Source organism: Salvelinus fontinalis, chromosome 18 (assembly GCF_029448725.1).
Source record: "Salvelinus fontinalis isolate EN_2023a chromosome 18, ASM2944872v1, whole genome shotgun sequence".
Taxonomy (NCBI): domain Eukaryota; kingdom Metazoa; phylum Chordata; class Actinopteri; order Salmoniformes; family Salmonidae; genus Salvelinus; species Salvelinus fontinalis.
In genome coordinates this window covers 7,107,005-7,126,497 of record NC_074682.1, presented here as the reverse complement: position 1 = coordinate 7,126,497, position 19,493 = coordinate 7,107,005, and the positions used below count along the sequence as shown (strand labels likewise).

Genomic DNA, 19,493 nt, shown 5'->3' with positions numbered 1-19,493 from the left:
CTTTGGGATAGTTAAAAGGCTAGTGTTAAAAGGCTAGTGGCTTAGAAGCACATCAGACATGTTTTGGGGTGCACAATCGGGGATTGATTTAAAACCAATAGAATAGTCTTAAAATTCATTCTAAAACTGTCTTTGGTGCAGACTTTTGATTAGGTAATCTGTTGCTATTCGAATTCTTATTTGTATTGGCTTTTCTTTAGCTAATGATGGTTTCAAAACAATAATCTGGGTTGTTCTAAGGAAAAATACAATTAAATAATCAGAGGTCCTTTATTGCATTAGTGAATTAGACTAATCAACTACTCCCTACAGGGAAATCATAATTAGCGATGAGAAAAAGTATGTAAATTATTAGGCGGAACTATTTATGGTCAACCTTTGAATTTTCGAACAATTGAGAGTGGGAACACAGGCAGGGTTGCCATGTCCAGAGTTTTCCTAATATTTGGTTACTTTGAAAAGGATGTCACCGGTTAAAATGTTGCGAGGTTTATGCTATTTCTAAATTGCATCGTGGCCGCCATGGCATTTTGCACCCTTGACAACTACTGTGATTATAATTATTTGACCATGCTGGTCATTTATGAACATTTGAACATCTTGGCCATGTTCTGTTATAATCTCCACCTGGCACGGCCAGAAGAGGACTGGCCACCCCTCATAGACTGGTTCCTCTCAAGGTTTCTTCCTAGGTTTTGGCCTTTCTAGGGAGTTTTTCCTAGCCACCGTGTTTCTACACCTGCATTGCTTGCTGTTTGGGGTTTTAGGCTGGGTTTCTGTACAGCACTTTGAGATATCAGCTGATCTAAGAAGGGCTATATAAATAAATTTGATTTCTCTTATTTAAAAATAAATCTCACTGTGACCTGCTGATGCTGACTATCAGGCTGTGAGTGAGTAAGTGAATGAATGATGGGGAGGGCCGGAGGGGTGTGTATGTGCGTGTTGAGAGCACTGGTTGAGAGAGCGCTGCAGCAGGCAGCTGAGTCACGGAGACAGAGCACCAAATGCGCGCTTGTGACAACTTTTTGCCAGTTGTAGGTAGGCTACTTCGATTGGTCATTATGGAGCCACCTATTTCCAACCCCTTTTCCATAAAATATATTACCAACATAATTAGAGCAGTAAAAATACATGTTTTGTCATACTCGTGGTATACGGTCTGATATACTGATTGGCTGACAGCCATGGCATTCAGGGCTCGAACCACCCAGCTTAATTATAGCAGTCAGAACAAGTTAAATTGATAATGATCTGGCTAGTTTAATAAAGAATAATTATATTTTCTCTTGCAACATATTCTTAATAAGCTCTCAATAATTATTATTTTGATGAAAAACCGAATTAAATTAAGTCTATATTATTTCTTAATTCGCTCGAAGTCGTTATGGGAAAGGGTTTATTGGATAAAAGTAGAAACTAATATTGCTGCTAGTTTTCAGGCCTGGGTCAAGGATTTACATTTGCGAAGGCCTGGCAACCCTGAACACAGGAAATGATCTCACTGAGCGTCTCGTGAAGAACACAAAAAAATATGCCTAAGTAAGTTGCGAAATCCCTCAATTCAATTGTTATTTACAAGTATTTTATCGCTGCGTCACCTGCAATAGTCACATGTTTCAATGTTTTAAAACTTATGTTTGGGAACGATTCTTTTTAAATCGAGATTGTGTATATTTTGTGTCTGCCCCCCAATAGTTAACGTTAGCATACGACCTTTAACGTTACCATTCTGCTCATTATTCATTCGCATCTAGACAGTTCGCTGTTTTGATACTAAGCTATCTGTTCTCATTTAGCGATGCCATATCGTGTTAATGATCTCCTTTGCCTTAACTAAAGTTCAATTGTGTATGTGAAATGTTTTATCTAGACTAGCTAGCTAACCCATTCATAGACGCTAACTGTTTTAACGCCTGACGATGGTATCTTTTTGTAGTTGTACTTGTTAAGATCCCCGACTCGTTCTGAAAGTTAAAACGCATCGCTTGTGGTAGTGAATGCATCTTTCATATCAGCGAGAGATAATTTTCAATAAACAAAAGGTTAAACGCCCACACCAATAGAAATCCACGTTTTGACCCTGAAAGACGATGGCCAGAGCTTACCCATGATGTTGCACAACAATGTAGCCAAGTCATCATTTTAGTCAAAGTATGATATACTTGGGCTTGAAGTGCCAAATCCGAATTTGTGACTTCGGATGTTTCCGTGAGTCTTAAGTGTCTTTTCCAGTGGCGATTTTAGCATGTAAATATTGGTGGGGGCAGTGCATGCCAGCAAAGCCACTACACAACACGATACATTAATTGCCCTATAACTGTGACAAACGGTGCCCACAATATGTTAGGGCCTACATAAAGCTGTCCCATCACCTTACCACTGCTACACCTGGCTATCAGCGGAGTTTTCTCTGGCAGTGAAACAGGTCATTTAGCCTCATTTACTGTCTTTAAAAAACATGTACAAACTAGTGATGCGCCGATATGACATTTTTGGCCAATACCATTATCCGATATTTTCCTTGTCAAAAAAAATGGTACCGAAATTAAACATTTTAGCTGCCTTTTAAGCGTTCTAGTACAGTTAAATAGTTCACACGCACACAGCGATCTAAGGCACTGCATCTCAGTGCAAGAGGCGTCACTACAGTCCCTGTATCGAATCCAGGCTGTATCACATCCGGACGTGATTGGAAGTCCCATAGGGCGGCTTCATATTGGCCCAGCGTCGTCCGGGTTTGGCCAGGGTAGGCCGTCATTGTAAATAAGAATTTGTTCTTAACTGACTTGCCTAGTTAAATAAAGATTACACACATACACCACACTGACAAAGTTATTTTGTTGGCATTTACGTATGTCCCCATTAGCAGTAAAACATAATCAAAACCTATTTCTTTCACTTACTTGCTGTGCTGTTACGCTGTTCATTTGTTCAATCGTTTTATTCTCAACCAGGATTTCTATGGAACGCTGTTTGGGTCTTTGCGTGTCAAAAAAGATACACGTCAAAACACTATTTGACGTGTCAAATAAGCTTGTTGACCAATCAGGACCTGAAATGACTGCACGTTACATAATAATTGAATACGTTCATACATTTTTTTACATAGTTATTACACATTGATTACACTATCACTCGTATTTCATATGTCACAACGATTCATCGATACGTATGCTATGGTGCTGGTTAAGTTGTCTCGCGCACCTACAGTGCTGGTCATAAAAAAAGCTAGCTAGCTCATGGATGTAAACAATGTTCTTCCCCAGAAACATAGCAAAACGACCCTAATCATCTAAAATAAACCTAATTTATAAGACAGTTCTTATTTGATTAATGGTGGTCGGACCCAACTATGTGAAGCTAACCACAATAAGGATTAGCCGCAATAGTGGACTTTGCGGTTAGCTTTCAAAATAAAAGTATGCCATTGACAGTGATGCAAACGAATACAAATTGTAGAATTATGCCATAATTGAATAGATCATGCTAAACGAGGTTGGAATGTTGTCAGTCTACTCAGTGACACCCAGAGAACATTAGCGTCGTAGCTCTTATTGACTGGGCAGGTGATTTTACAGTCACAGTCCCGTGATAAGAGCTACAATGCTAATATTTGCGTAAACTCCTCAGAGTTGTGTTCTGTGGGTGTCACCGAGTAGACTGATACCCCATTTCATTGCTTCACATTCCAACCTTGTTTAACATTATCTAGTCTAAATATGGCATGATTCCACCAATTGTAACATTCTGCATCACTTTCAAAGAGGTACTTATATTTTAAAGGCTAACCGACCACTGGATATCATAAGGTGAATCCTCCAATTTGTAAGTCGCTCTGGATAAGAGCGTCTGCTAAATGACTTAAATGTAATGTAATGTAATGTAACCGCAAGTTCCACCATTGTGCCTAATCCTTATTGTGGCTAGCTTCACAACACATAACACTGTCTGGTCGAGCCTCACTAGCCAGATTAAGCTAACTGGCTGCTTATAGCTTTAGCTTTGTGCAACAGGGTTAAGTAGCTGGCAAGCTAAGTTAAATTTCAATAGGCGAACAACAAGCGGCTACCTAGCTAATACTTATTCTCAAGGATTCCTAAATCATTGCTAAGAATAATGAAAATGACTGCAGTTTCTGTTGGTCATTGTTTTCAGGCTGGTTGTATTGGTGCTAGCTAGGCACCAAGCCAAAGCTAGCTACCCCAGAAGTTGCGGTCGAACAAATAATGCTTTATTGCCAACGCCGTATTGTAAACATATCGTTCGTAGCCGGTGTTTGCTTGTTTGCAGACTTTTTTTTAACAAACAAGGTCGACTCATGATGACGTTAGTGATCTTCAGGTCGGAGCTCTAGAAAGAGGCCTGAGTTCCCGACTTACAATTTCAAGTTGGATGAACCTTCAAAAAGTATTTTCCTAGTCGGAGCTCGTTTTTTCCAGAGTTCCCAGTTGTGTTGAACTCAATGAAGTCAGATTTCCCATTTCTGAGTTTCCAGTTGTTTTGAGCGCGGCAGAAGTCATGCTGGATTGACACCATGGCCAATGTTGAAAGTTTATCCTTTTAAGCTGGGAAAAAAGACCCTTAAACCCAGACTTGAGACCACACACCCACTCTACTGAATAGCAGGGTAGTGATTGCTTTGCAATGCTTGCAGTTAGCCACTGATTCATTCCAAACCACTCATTGTTGAATTTGCGATTTTCAAGTTGTTGTGTAATGTTTATAGTCGATGAGCACCGATACGTTTTCTCTATAATTTCTCTTCATATGACAAGGGTGAAAAAGGATTTGGCAGTAGATTGTCGACTTGATTCATGATAATAACTGCTAGCTAAGATTTTGAAAATATGATGTTGACCTGATCAGTCCAATCAAACTTCTGTACATATAGCGTGATTTGACAATTTTATCTGTGGCTAATGACCTTGACCATTCTTGGATGGGCACTTCTAATATAACTCTCTGGCAGCACTCAAGGGGCTTGAATTTTTGATCTCTACCCTTTGATTTGTTGGTGACAGAGTGTCCCCATGAGTGACAGAACACTGAGCCAATCACGGCGCAAATGGAGAACATTACCAACCCCTGTGCCTCGTTTTTTTCCCCGCTGGCTGCCCCAACACCACAGAAAGCACTGAGCTAGGCTGAAACACTTGCATTTTGGAGCTGCCTTACTCAAGAAAGCAAAAAAGAAACCATGATTGTATGTGGCTTTATTAACTCAATGATTTACCAAAAAAAATGATATGTGACACGTATTAATGCCAAAATAACATTTACTATTTTTTACATTGTAGAATAATAGTGAAGACATCAAAACTATGAATTATATATAAGATGGCGCCGGAGAACAAGGCTGACGTTTTATCTATTCCTAACTGTTTTTTTATGTTAATTTCTTTGCATTGTTTGTAAGTTATTCTGTACATAATGTTGCGGCTACCGTCTCTTATGACCAAAAATAACTTCTGAACATCAGGACTGCGATAATAAACCCCCACTTTCTTCCATTCTACTAGCAAACGTGCAATCTTCAGAAAATAAAATCGATGACCTACGCGGAAGATTAAACTACCAACGGGACATTCAAAACTGTAATATCTTGTGCTTCATGTTGGCTGGTTATACGCTGTATCGGCAGGACAGAACAGCGGTGTCTGGTAAGACAAGGAGCAGCGGACTATGTATTTTTCTAAATAACAGCTGGTGCACAATATCTAAAGAAGTCTCAAGGTTTTGCCTCGAGGTAGAGCATCTCATGATAAGCTGTAGACCACACTATCTACCTAGAGAGTTTCATCTGTATTTTTCGTAGCTGTCTATATACCGCAACAGACTGATGCTGATGCTGGCACTACGACCGCGCGGAATGAGCTGTATTCCGCCATAAGCAAACATGAAAACACTCATCCAGAGGTGGCGCTCCTAGTGGCCGGGGATTTTAATGCAGGGAAACTTAAATGAGTTTTACCAAATTTCTATCAGCATGTTACATATGCAACCAGAGGGGGAGAAGTCTGGACCACCTTTACTCCACACACAGAGATGCATACAAAGCTCTCCCTCGCCCTCCATTTGGCAAATCTGACCATAATTCTATCCTCCTGATTTAAGGAAGCACCAGTGACTCGATCAATAAAAAAAGTGGTCAGATGAAGCGGATGCTAAGCTACAGGACTGTTTTGCAAGCACAGACTGGATTATATTCCAGAATTCCTCCGGTGGCATTGAGGAGTACAACACATCAGTCATTGGCTTCATCAATGAGTGCATCAATGACGTTGTCCCCACAGTTGACCGTAGGTATATACCCCAACCAGAAGTCGTGGATTACAGGCAGCATGCGCACTGAGCTAAAGACTAGAGCTACCGCTTTCAAGGAGCGGAACTCTTACCCGGACGCTTATGAGAAATCCCGCTATGCCCTCCGACGAACAATCAAACAGGCAAAGCGTCAATACAGGACTACGATCGAATCGTACTACACCGGCTCTGACGCTAGTCGGATGTGGCAGGGCTTGCAAACCATTACAGACTACAAAGGGAAGCACAGCAAAGAGCTGCCCAGTGACACGAGCTTACCAGACGAGCTAAACTACTTCTATGCTCATTTCGAGGCAAATAACACTGAAACATGCATGAGAGCACCAGCTGTTCTGAAAGACTGTGAACACGCTCTCAGCAGCCGATGTGATTAAGACCTTAAATCAAGTCAACATTCACAAGGCTGCGAGGCCAACCAGATTACCAGGACGTGTACTGCGAGCATGCGCTGACCAACTGGCAAGTGTCTTCACTGGCTTTATCAACCTTTCCCTGTCCGAGTCTATAATATCAACATGTTTTAAGCAGACCACCATAGTCCCTGTGCCCAAGAACACTAAGGTAACCCGCCTAAATGACTACTAGCAATGAAGTGCTTTGAAAGGCTGGTCATGGCTCACATCAACACCATTATCCCAGAAACCCTAGACCCACTCAAATTTGCGTACCGCCCCAACAGATCCACAGATTATGCAATTTCTATTGCACTCCACACTGCCCTTTCCCACCTGGACAAAAGGAACATATATGTGAGGAAACTATTCATTGACTGCGGCTCAGTGTTCAACACCATATTTCCAAAGCTCATCACTAAGCTAAGGATTTTGGGACTAAACATCTCCCTCTGCAACTGGATCCTGGACTTCCTAACGGGCTGCCCCCAGGTGGTAAGGGTAGGTAACAACACATCCGCCTTGCTGTTCATCATCACGGAGGCCCCTCAGGGGTACGTGCTCAGTCCCCTCCTGTACTCCCTGTTCACTCATGACTGCATGGCCAGGCACGACTCCAACACCATCATTAAGTTTGCAGACGACACAACAGTGGTAGGCCTGATCACCGACAACGACGAGACAGCCTATAGGGAGGAGGTCAGAGACTTGGCCGTGTGGTGCCACGACAACAACCTCTCCCTCAACGTGATCAAGACAAAGGAGATGTTTGTGGATTACAGGAAAAAGAGGACCGAGCACGCCCCCATTCTCATCGATGGATTCATAGTGTAGCAGGTTGAGAGCTTCAAGTTCCTCTATACCAGGCGGTGTCAGAGGAAGGCCCTAAAAATTTGTCGGACTCCAGCCACCCTAGTCATAGACTGGTCTCTCTGCTACCACACGGCAAGTGGTACCGGAGCGCCAAGTCTAGGTCCAAGAGGCTTCTAAACAGCTTCTGGGTACCCAGACTATTTGCACCCCCCCCCCCCCCCTTTTACACCGCTGCTACTCTCTGTTGCTATCATCTATACATAGTCACTTTAATAACTCTACCTACATGTACATATTACCTCAAGTAACTGGTGACCCTGCACATTGACTCTGTACCGGTACTCACCTGTGTATAGTCTTGCTATTGTTATTTTAATGCTGTTCTTTAATTACTTGATACTTTTATTTCTTATTCTTGCTCATATTTTTTATTTTTTTAACTGCTTTGTTGGTTAGGTGCTTGTAAGTAAGCATTCCACTGTAAGGTCTACACCTGTTGTATTCGGCTCATGTGACTAATTAAATTTGATTTGAAATAAAACATATGGAATCATGTAGTAACCAAAAAGTGTTAAACAAATCTAGATATATTTTAGAATTTTCAAAGTAACCACCCTTTGCCTTGATGACAGCTTTGCACACTCTTGGCATTCTCTCAACCAGCTTCATGAGGTAGTCACCTGGAATGCATTTCAATGAACTGCTGTGCCTTGTTAAAAGTACATTTGGTCAATTTCTTTCCTTCTTAATGTTTTTGAGCCAATCAGTTGTGTTGTGACAAGGTAAGGGTGGTATACAGCCCTATTTGGTAAAAGACCAAGTCCATATTATGGCAAGAACAGCTCAAATAAGCAAAGAGAAAAGATAGTCCAGCATTACTTTACAACATGAAGGTCAGTCAATCCGGAAAATGTGAAGAACTTTGAAAGTTTCTTCAAGTGCAGTCTCATAAACCAAGCGCTGTGATAACACTTGCTCTTATGAGGACCGCCACAGGAAAGGAAGACCCAGAGTTACCGCTGCTGCAGAGGATAAGTTCATTAGTTACCAGCCTCAGAAATTGCAGCCCAAATAAATTTTTCACGGAGTTCATGTAACAGACACATCTCAACATCAACTGTTCAGAGGAGACTGCGTGAATCAGGCCTTCATGGTTGAATTGCTGCAAAGAAACACCTAATAAAGGACACCAAGAAGAAGAAGAGACTTGGTTGTGCCAAGAAACACAAGCAGTGGACATTAGACCGGTGGAAATATGTCCTTTGGTCTGATGAGTCCAAATTTGATATTTTTGGTTCCAAATGCCGTTTCTTTGTGAAAACAGCGTAAGTGAACGGATGATCTCCGCATGTGTGGTTCTCACCATGAAGCATGGAGGAGGAGGTGTGATGGTGTGGGGATGCTTTGCTGGTGATACTGTCATTGATTTACTTTGAATTCAAGACACACTTAACCAGCATGGATACTGCATCAGATGCATCAGATGACCTGACCTCCAGAATCACCCGACCTCAACCCAATTGAGATAGTTTGGGATGAGTTGGAACGCAGAGTGAAGGAAAAGTAGCCAACAAGTTTTCAGCTTACGCGGAAACTCAACTCCAAGCATTCCAGGTGAAGTTGGCTGAGAGAATGCCAAGAGTGTGCAAAGCTGTCATCAAAGCAAATATATTTAGATTTTAACACTTTTTGGGGGGGTAACGTCATGATTCCATATGTGTTATTTCATAGTTTTGATGTCTTAACTATATTCTACAATGTAGAAAATACCTGGCAATTTCCCGCATGAAATTTCTCAGAACAAGAATAGACTGATGAGTTTCATAAGAAAGTTCTTTGTTTCTGGCCATTTTGAGAGTGTATTCGAACCCACAAATGCTGATGCTCCAGATACTCAACTAGTCTAAAGAAGGGCCGTTTTATTGCTTCTTTAATCAGGACAAGAGTTTTCAGCTGTGCTAACATAATTGCAAAAGGGTTTTCTAATGATCAATTAGCCTTTTTTTTTATGATTAACTTGGATTAGCTAACACAACGTGCATTTGGAACATAGGAGTGATGGTTGCTGATAATGGGCCTCTATATGCCTATGTAGATATTCCATCAGGTCTCTAGAGATGTTTGATCGGGTTCAACTCCGACCTCTGGCTGGGCCATTCAAGGACATTCAGAGACTTGTCCCGAAGCCACTCCTGCGTTGTTGGCTGTGAGCTTAGGGTCGTTGTCCTGTTGGAAGGTGAACCTTCAAACTAGTCGGAGGTCCTGAGTACTCTAGAGCAGGTTTTCATCAAGGTTCTCTCTTTACTTTGCTCCGTTCATCTTTCCCTCGATCCTGACTTGTCTCCCAGTCCCTGCCACTGAAAAACATCCCCACAGCATGATGCTTCCACCACCATGTCAATTTAAATAAATAAATTAGGCACTAATCTATGAATTTCACATAACTGGGCAGGGGCACAGCCATGGGAGGCCATAGGCCCACCCACTTGGGAGCCAGACCCACTCATTTTGGAGCCAGGCCCAGCCAATAAGAAAGAGTTTTTCCCCACAAAAGGGCTTTATTACAGACAGAAATACTCCTATTTCATCAGCTGTCTGGGTGGCTGGTCTCATGATCCCGCAGGTGAAGAAGCCAGATGTGGAGGTCCTGGGCTGGCGTAGTTACACTTGGTCTGCGGTTGCGAGGCTGGTTGGACATACTGCCATAAACAACGTTGGAGGCAGCTTATAGGTAGAGAAATTAAACATTTAAATTATCTGGCTACCAACTGGTGGACATTCCTGCAGTCATCATGCGAATTGCACGCTCCATCAAAACATCTGTGGAATTGTGTTATGTGATACAACCGCACGTTTTATAGTATTCTTTTATTGTCCCCAGCACAAGGTGCACCCGTGTAATGATCAGTTTCTTGATATGCCACACCTGTCAGGTGGTTGGATTATCTTGGCAAAGGAGAAATGCTTAATAACAGGGATGTAAACACATTTCTGCATAAAATTTGAGAAATTATATTTTTTGGCGTATGGAAAATTTCTGGGATCTTTTTTTTCTGCTCATGAAACATGGGACCAACATTTTACATGTTATATTTTTGTTCTGTATAGAAACTTCAGAAATTAGCTTCAAAGTGTTTGTTAAAAAATAAAAATCTTAGTTTTGGAACTATACTATTCATGTAATCCATTCAATAGTTTAACTATAATGAATCAGGTCTAATGAATGTCATTTGACTCAGTATTTTGTCCATAGATTAGCAAATTTAACTCTGATTATACAGTGGGGAAAACAAGTATTTGATACACTGCCGATTTTGCAGGTTTTCCTACTTACAAAGCATGTAGAGGTCTGTAATTTTTATCATAGGTACACTTCAACTGTGAGAGACGGAATCAAAAAATGTGTATGATTTTTAAGTAATTAATTTGCATTTTATTGCATGACATAAGTATTTGATCACCAACCAACCAGTAAGAATTCCTGCTCTCACAGACCTGTTTGTTTTTCTTTAAGAAGCCCTCCTGTTCTCCACTCATTACCTGTATTAACTGCACCTGTTTGAACTCGTTACCTGTATAAAATACACCTGTCCACACACTCAATCAAACAGACTCCAACCTCTCCACAATGGCCAAGACCAGATAGCTGTGTAAGGACATCAGGGTTAAATTGTAGACCTGCCCAAGGCTGGGATGGGCTACAGGACAATAGGCAAGCAGCTTGGTGAGAAGGCAACAACTGTTGGCGCAATTATTAGAAAATGGAAGAAGTTGAAGATGATGGTCAATCACCCTCGGTCTGGGGCTCCATGCAATATCTCATTTCGTGGGGCATCAATGATCATGAGGAAGGTGAGGGATCAGCCCAGAACTACACGGCAGGACCTGGTCATGACCTGAAGAGAGCTGGGACCACAGTCTCAAAGAAAACCATTAGTAACACACTACGCCGTCATGAATTAAAATCCTGCAGCGCACGCAAGGTCCCCCTGCTCAAGCCAGCGCATGTCCAGGCCCGTCTGAAGTTTGCCAATGACCATCTGGATGATCCAGAGGAGGTATGGGAGAAGGTCATGTGGTCTGATGAGACAAAAATATAGCTTTTTGGTCTAAACTCCACTCGCCGTGTTTGGAGGAAGAAGAAGGATGAGTACAACCCCAAGAACACCATCCCAACCGTGAAGCATGGAGGTGGAAACATCATTCTTTGGGGATGTTTTTCTGCAAAGGGGACAGGACAATTGCACCGTATTGAGGGGAGGATGGATGGGGCCATGTATCACGAGATCTTGGCCAACAACCTTCTTCCCTCAGTAAGAGCATTGAAGATGGGTCGTGGCTGGGTCTTCCAGCATGACAACGACCCGAAACACACAGCCAGGGCAACTAAGGAGTGGCTCCGTATGAAGCATCTCAAGGTCCTGGAGTGGCCTAGCCAATCTCCAGACCTGAACCCAATAGAAAATCTTTGGAGGGAGCTGAAAGTCTGTATTGCCCAGCGACAGCCCCGAAACCTGAAAGATCTGGAAAAGGTCTGTATGGAGGAGTGGGCCAAAATCCCTGCTGCAGTGTGTGCAAACCTGGTCAAGAACTACAGGAAACGTATGATCTCTGTAATTGCAAACAAAGGTTTCTGTACCAAATATTAAGTCCTGCATTTCTGATGTATCAAATATTTATGTCATGCAATAAAATGCAAATTAATTACTTAAAAATCATACAATGTGATTTTCTGGATTTTTGTTTTAGATTCCGTCTCTCACAGTTGAAGTGTAACTATGATAAAAAATTACAGACCTCTACATGCTTTGTAAGTAGGAAAACCTGCAAAATCGTCAGTGTATCAAATACTTGTTCATTTTAAAACATTTGTAATTGTACAATTATTGTTGTATGCTCTGAGTCTCATGGTTTTGCATAAGGAAAATGTAAGATTCCTCTGTTCATTTCAAATTGTTTTATTTTTGAAACATTTTATATAGAATAACTGATTATTTTAGTCGTTCTACCATTTATCAACATATTGTTCAATGATTCGAACCAATGGTTATTCCGTGACTAGCTAATACGCTTTCTTTTTTTCCCCGTGGTATCGTTTTAGTATTGAGTATCGTGATACTCAACCTGGTATCGAAGTCAAATTCTGCTATCTTGACAACACTAAACAGCACAGATATTTATAGCCTACTTCACTGTGGAAAAGAGGCCGCAATGTGGATATGATTTTGAGTTGGCGTCCATATGGTTTCACATTTGTCTCCAAGGATCATAAGGAAACATCCTAAAACAATTGCGTTGTTAATTTACAATCCCGTTATCCAAACTGATTGCTCATTTAACTATCTCTTCACAATTTATAAATTACAGTGCATGGAGAATGGTGTTATTATTTTTTCCACTTGGAACCGGTAGGTTCGCTCAACCTTATTCATGGTTTCCTCCCGCGTAAAGGTGGTAATGGTTAGAATACAGCGTATCTGCCTCCCGAGTGATGCAGCGGTCTAAGGCACTACATCGCAGTGCTAGTTGCGTCACTACAGATGACGCAACTAGCCGTGCCCGGGAGACCCATGAGGCGGCGCACAATTGGCCCAGCGTCGCGATTTAGGGGAGGGTTTGGCCGGCCAGGTTGTTCTTGTCCCGTCATGCTCTAGTGACTCCTGTGGCAGGCCAGGCGCAATGCACGCTGACATGGTCGCCAGGTGTACGGTGTTTCCTCTGACATATTAGTGTGGCTGGCTTCCGGGTTAAACAAGCATTGTGTCAAGAAGCAGTGCGACTTGGTGGGGTCATGTTTCGGAGGACGCACGGCTCTCGCCCTTCGCCTCTCCCGAGTCCGTACTGGAGTTGCAGTGATGGAACAAGACTGTAACTTCCAATTGGATATCACAAAATTGGGGGGGGAAAATAAATACACATCCCTGCCACACCTTCATTTTGCTGACATCCACCTCAAACGAACAGCTGGTGAATGGCATAAGTTCAAGGTCAGAATACGAGGAGAGAGAAGAGCATAAAAGGGAATTACAGTCCATTCGTGTGCGCTTAACTTGGGTCGAAATTTCCCCCATGGAGCCAACTGTAGGCAAATGTACCTGCTGAAAACCCTACACACTGAGAAGGGTTTTCGAGAGCTACTAGCTAGCATCTCTTTCACTCTCCCAGCCAGAGCCTTCTATTTGCATAGTAAACAATATAAGGCACTGCTCCAAGCTAGTTTGTTCTGGTCCATGGCCCAGCTAAAGTTTTTATTTGATTTCAGTGAATTGGTTAACTTGCTTTTTTGTATCCCCCAGATTTTATTGTGACTACTGTGATACGTACCTTACACATGACTCGGTAAGCCAGACTCTAATTTTCAGCCTCTGCATTTTTTAACAATAGCGAGCACTTTATAAATTGCACCCTGTATTAACATTAAATTGAACATTTATATATTTTTACAGCCATCGGTGAGAAAGACTCACTGTAGTGGACGAAAGCATAAAGAGAATGTGAAAGACTACTACCAGAAATGGATGGAGGAGCAGGCACAGAGCCTCATCGATAAAACAAGTAAGCAGATATGAAGGGGGTAGCTAAACAGCAACAGTTTGTGCAGATACAAAACATGCACAAACCCCACACTTGCATAATAAGCGTATAGTGTTCGAATTCGGGGGTAGAACTCAGGTCCAGCGACTGTCAACCCAACACCTTAGCCGCTACTCCCAAGAGATCCAAACATATTTGGATGCTTCTCTATACGAAGTCCCTAAAGTGAGCACGTGCATCTCCGATGGCCTCATGGGTGCCGTCCCACGTCGGACACCGATGTAGTGAATTCAGAGGTAGCACCCTGGTCCAGCGACTGTCAACTCTACAATAGGTTAACATGTGGCCTTGTGTTTTCCTCCTCAGCGGCTGCCTTCCAGTCCGGTAAGATCCCTCCTACTCCGTTCCCTGGAGCGCCTCCCCCAGGCGGAGCCATGCTCCCCCCTCCAAACATCAGTACGTAGACTGTGAACCAGCCACAACAGTGCTAGTCTAGTATTTTGAGAGTGATTTATATTTATATGGGATACTGATAACTTGCTGTGTTAGGGACTGAGATTTAAATTGTAATTTGTGAACCCCAGGTGGCCCTCCACGCCCAGGCATGCTACCAGTGCCCGGGCCCCCTATGGGTATTCATGGTCCTCATATGATGCAAATGATGGGGCCCCCACCACATGGAATGATGCCTGGAGGTGAGATTATTGCCCCAAACACCTACATCATGTATTGTTGATGTTAACACTGTGTGTATGTGTCTAAAAAAAATATTTTCGATTGGCATTGGATAAAAGCAAGTTCTCACCCAAAATGTATCTGCTGCTGCTCACAAATCTTCACTGAACAAGAACAGTTCATGCCTGGTCAAAGTCATAGCTTTGAGATATCTTTTTCACCAAGGTTTGATGTAATGTATTCATAGTAGTCCATAAGGGACATGTATACTGGACCATGATTAGGATCAAATGTGAATACCAAGTAAAATCCGATATGATTTCTGTGATGTTTGCTGTCCCGTAGGTCCAGGTATGCGACCACCAATGGGCCACATGCAGATGATGCCTGGCCCACATATGATGCGCCCCCATCGTCCAATGATGCTTATCAGACCGGGTATGATCCGGCCGGACAGATGAGACCCAAAATCAAGAGGCGCTCCTGTGTTCTACACTGCCGTATACATGATCTTTGGAGGACACCGCACCAAAGGCATTGTTTGGGTTTTTGAAAAAGCCACCTATTGTCTCCACCTTAAAACCCATTTGGTAGAGTTCCACGTCGTCCCTCTTTATCTCCACAAAACCATTTTGACAGGCTATTTATTGTGGTTTCACATAACCAAAACTTCTGTTTTTTTTTTTGTGTGTTTAGCGTAGAGGTCATATTTTGTTTTGACGCATAGTTGTATTGTTTACACAAGTAGGTTTCCGTTTCCCCCTGCTGGCCTCATAAGAATACAGCTGTGGAGGTTTAACGTGGCACCAGTTGCACACCCATGTTAGAAAGAGCAGGTATAATTTTGTCACTGTTCCGATGTAAATGCCTGATTTTCTTTGTTTTTCAATGTAAAATATGCTTGTTTTTTGGGGCCCACAGTCTTTTTATTTTTTAAAGAAATAAAATGAGTAGACTTGAAAGTGTATGTTGGTCTTCAATCATTTTGTTTGAATAATAGATGTAAGAGAGGGTTTACTTTCATAAAATGAACAAGGACTCGTGTTTAGAAAAGGGTCTGTGTACTTCATTCAATTGACCTCTACTTTATTCAACTATATGACACTTGAGTGTGTTCTATAGAAAGAAGTCTGTTTTTCAGACTGACTCTTTTTCTCCACGGGTCACTTGTACATTATTTTATTGTCAGTATGCAGCATGTGGTTCATAAGGACATTTGTCCGACTGAAGCATTTGCCACAGTCTTTGTAGCTAAATGTTTTCTCCCCGGTGTGTAGCTGCATGTGCTCCGTCAGGGCTCCTTTCAGTTTGAAGCGTCTTCCACAAACGTGTCCTTTCCCGTGTGAAGTCTCAGGTGTGTCTTTTTAAAGTACCTACCGCAACCAAGCCTTTGTTACATAGGGCATGTAAATGGTTTCTCTCCTGCATGACTCATCATATGCATGATAAGGCTTTTCTCCCGCTTGAGGAATATGCCAAGTACACTACATTGCCAAAAGTATGTGGACACCCCTTCAAATGAGTGGATTTAGCTATTTCAGCCACACTTGTTGCTAACAGGTGTATAACATTGAGCACACAGCCATGCAATCTCCATAGACAAACATTGTCAGTAGAATGGCCCATACTGAAGAGCTCTGACATTCAACGTGGATGCCACCTTTTCAACAAGTCAGTTTGTTAAATTTCTGCCCTGTTAAAGCTGCCCCGGTCAACTGAAAAGGGCTGTTATTGTGAAGTGGACTTCTAGGAGCAACAACAGCTCAGCAGCGAAGTGGTAGGTCACACAAGCTGACAGAACGGGACAGCCAGGTGCTGAAGCGCGTCTGTCCTCTGTTGCAACACTCGCTACTGAGTTCCAAGCTGGCTCTGTGAGCTTCATGAAATGGGTTTCTATGGCCGAACAGCCGCACACAAGCCTAAGTTCACCATGTGCAATGGCAATCATTGGCTGGAGGGGTGTAAAGCTCGCCGCCATTGGACTACGGAGCAGTGGAAACGCATTCTCTGGAGAGATGAATCACGCTTCACCATCTGGGAGTCCGACAGACAAATCTGGGTTTGGCGGATGCCAGGAGAACGCTAACTGCCCGAATGCATAGTTCCAATTGTAAAGTTTGGTGGAGGAGGAATAATGGTCTGGGGCTGTTTTTCATGGTTCGGGCTAGGTCCCTTAGTTCCAGCGAAGGGAAATCTTAACGCTACAGCATACATTGACATTCTAGACGATTCTGTGCTTCCAACTTTCCCGTTTCAGCATGACAATGCCTCTGTGCACAAAGCAAGGTCCATACAGAAATAGTTTGTTGAGATCGGTGTGGAAGAACTTGACTGACCTGCTCAGAGCCCTGACCTCAAACCCATCGAAAACCTTTTGGAATGAATTGGAACGCCAACTGCGAGCAAGGCCTAATCGCCCAACATCAGTGCCCAACCTCACCAATGTTGTTGTGGCTGAATGGAAGCAAGTCTCCGCAGTAATGTTCCTACATCTAGTAGAAAGCCTTCCCAGAAGAGTGGAAGCTGTTATATACAGCAAAGGGGGGACCAACTCCATATTAATGCCCATGATTTTGTAATGAGATGTTCGATGAGCAGGTGTCCACATCATATTGGTCATGTAGTGTATGTCATTAACCTCCGACAGTAGGCTATTTAGGCCAATATCAAAGAATGTTCAAGAATGTTTAACAAGGTATTCTCTCTGCTCTGGCAGGGATGCATAGCCACCTAATATTTACTGGTAGAATCTCAATTGAATATCCTTGATTCCTCGCCTCCCCTCTCGTCACCTTCTCAAAACCCATTGGATGAGAAGGTCTGAGGTCCATCCCCTCTAAACTCTCGTCCGATGGGTTTTGAGAAGGAGGCAAGAGGATGTGAGGAATCAAATAATTCAAAATGAGATTATCCCACTGTCACTGCAGAAGCTATCTTTTTTGTTGTCGGTACCACATGAGACCATGGCGTAGACATAACACTTCAATCATCTAGGTTTGTTTTTCATTAACTTTATTTTATGCATAATGAACTTGGCTATTATGATATTCGGTGGCCTAAATAGACTACTTGTTGGAGTTTAATGACATATTTGTTTTGGTCACCAAGCTGAAATAATTATTCACTCTGAATCAGTAATACTGCACAGCAGGTTGCGATAAAAACTAGACTGCGGATATTGATCCGTTTATTTGCATTTGGGAGCAGAAATGTAATGAATATTGTTGATTCTGTGGATAAATAGATTAACGCTATTTATCTGAAAATGTCCAAACTGGAGCTGGAAAGACTGCAAACTAGCTGCACGTCATTTCGTTCGACCTGTTTTCTATTTATTTGTATATATCCATAAAAATACGCTGATTCATGATTTCGACTGGCTGAGAAAAGCTGCCTGCCTGTTAAATGCGTTTCTCACTGAGCGATTAGAACAGCAGCGGCTGTTGGGATATTTGGGGCAGGAAGAAATCTCCCCTTCGTCTACAGAGGCTTCTGTATATCGTCGTTAGTCTCATCAGCTATACCAGCTATACACAGTACTATCTGCGAGCTGTTGGCTATTATACAGTACCTTCAGACAATATTCACACACCTTGACTTTTTCCACATTTTTTTCACATTTTTGTTGTCATTGTCTGAATTTAAAATTGGTTACATTGAGATTTTTGGTCATTGGCCAACAAGTGCAATTATGTTTTTTGAAATTTTTGCAAATTCATAAAAAATTAAAAGCTGAAATGTCTTGAGTCAATAAGTATTCAACCCCTTTGTTATAGCAAGCCAAAATAAATTCAAAAGTAAAAAATTTTAATGGATGACTACCTCATCTCTGTATTCCGCACATACAATTATCTGTAAGGTCCCTCAGTTGAGCAGTGAATTTCAAACACAGATTGACATAACATTGAATATCCCTTTGAGCATGATGAAGTGATTAATTACACTTTGGATGGTGTATCAATGCACCCAGTCACTACAACGATACAGGTGTCCTTGCTAACTCAGTTGCCGGAGAGGAAGGAAACCCCTCAAGGATTTCACCATAAGGCCAATGGTGTCACGATCGTCTTGCTGTGAGAGATTGGACCAAGGCGCAGCGTGTGCAAAATACATCTTCTTTATTAAAAGAAGAGAGAAACAAACAAGAAACGAACAACTATAAACGAACTAAACAAAATAACAAAACTGACGACCGTGAAGCTAAACAGACATATAGTGCTGACACAAACACTACACATAGACAATTACCCACAAATGCATGATGCCCATGGCTGCCTTAAATATGGCTCCCAATCAGAGACAAATGAAAGACATCTGTCTCTGATTGAGAACCACTCAGGCAACCATAGACATACCTAGACACATTCACTCAACCATAGACATACCTAGAAACATTCACTCAACACAAACTCATACACTACACCCAACACCCCCTTTACCATATAACCACCCAAAACGACAAAACACAAACATTCCCCATGTCACACCCTGACCTACCTAAAAATAATAATGAAAACAAAGAATACTAAGGCCAGGGTGTGACAAATGGTGACATTAAAACAGTTAAGGAGTTTAATGGCTGTGGTAGGAGAAAAGTGAGGATGGATCAACAACATTATATTTACTCCACAATACTAACCTAATTGACAGAGTGAAAAGAAGAAAGCCTGTACAGAATACAAATATTCCAAAACATGCATTCTGTTTGCAACAAGGCACTAAAGTAATACTGCAAAAAATGTGTGAAAGCAA

The 19,493-nt window shown here is 42.1% G+C and overlaps 1 protein-coding gene across 1 annotated transcript; it reads left to right on the top strand.

Moving 5' to 3' along the window:
- Nucleotides 1–1,439: 1,439 nt before the first annotated feature.
- Nucleotides 1,440–15,703, top strand: LOC129814879 (U1 small nuclear ribonucleoprotein C-like). Its single transcript, XM_055868002.1, has 6 exons — nucleotides 1,440–1,542; nucleotides 13,829–13,871; nucleotides 13,979–14,087; nucleotides 14,433–14,522; nucleotides 14,651–14,761; nucleotides 15,087–15,703. Exons 1-6 carry the CDS (start codon nucleotides 1,535–1,537, stop codon nucleotides 15,200–15,202), a joined length of 477 nt encoding a protein of 158 aa, XP_055723977.1. The 5' UTR covers nucleotides 1,440–1,534; the 3' UTR covers nucleotides 15,203–15,703.
- The last annotated feature ends 3,790 nt before the right edge of the window (nucleotides 15,704–19,493 follow it).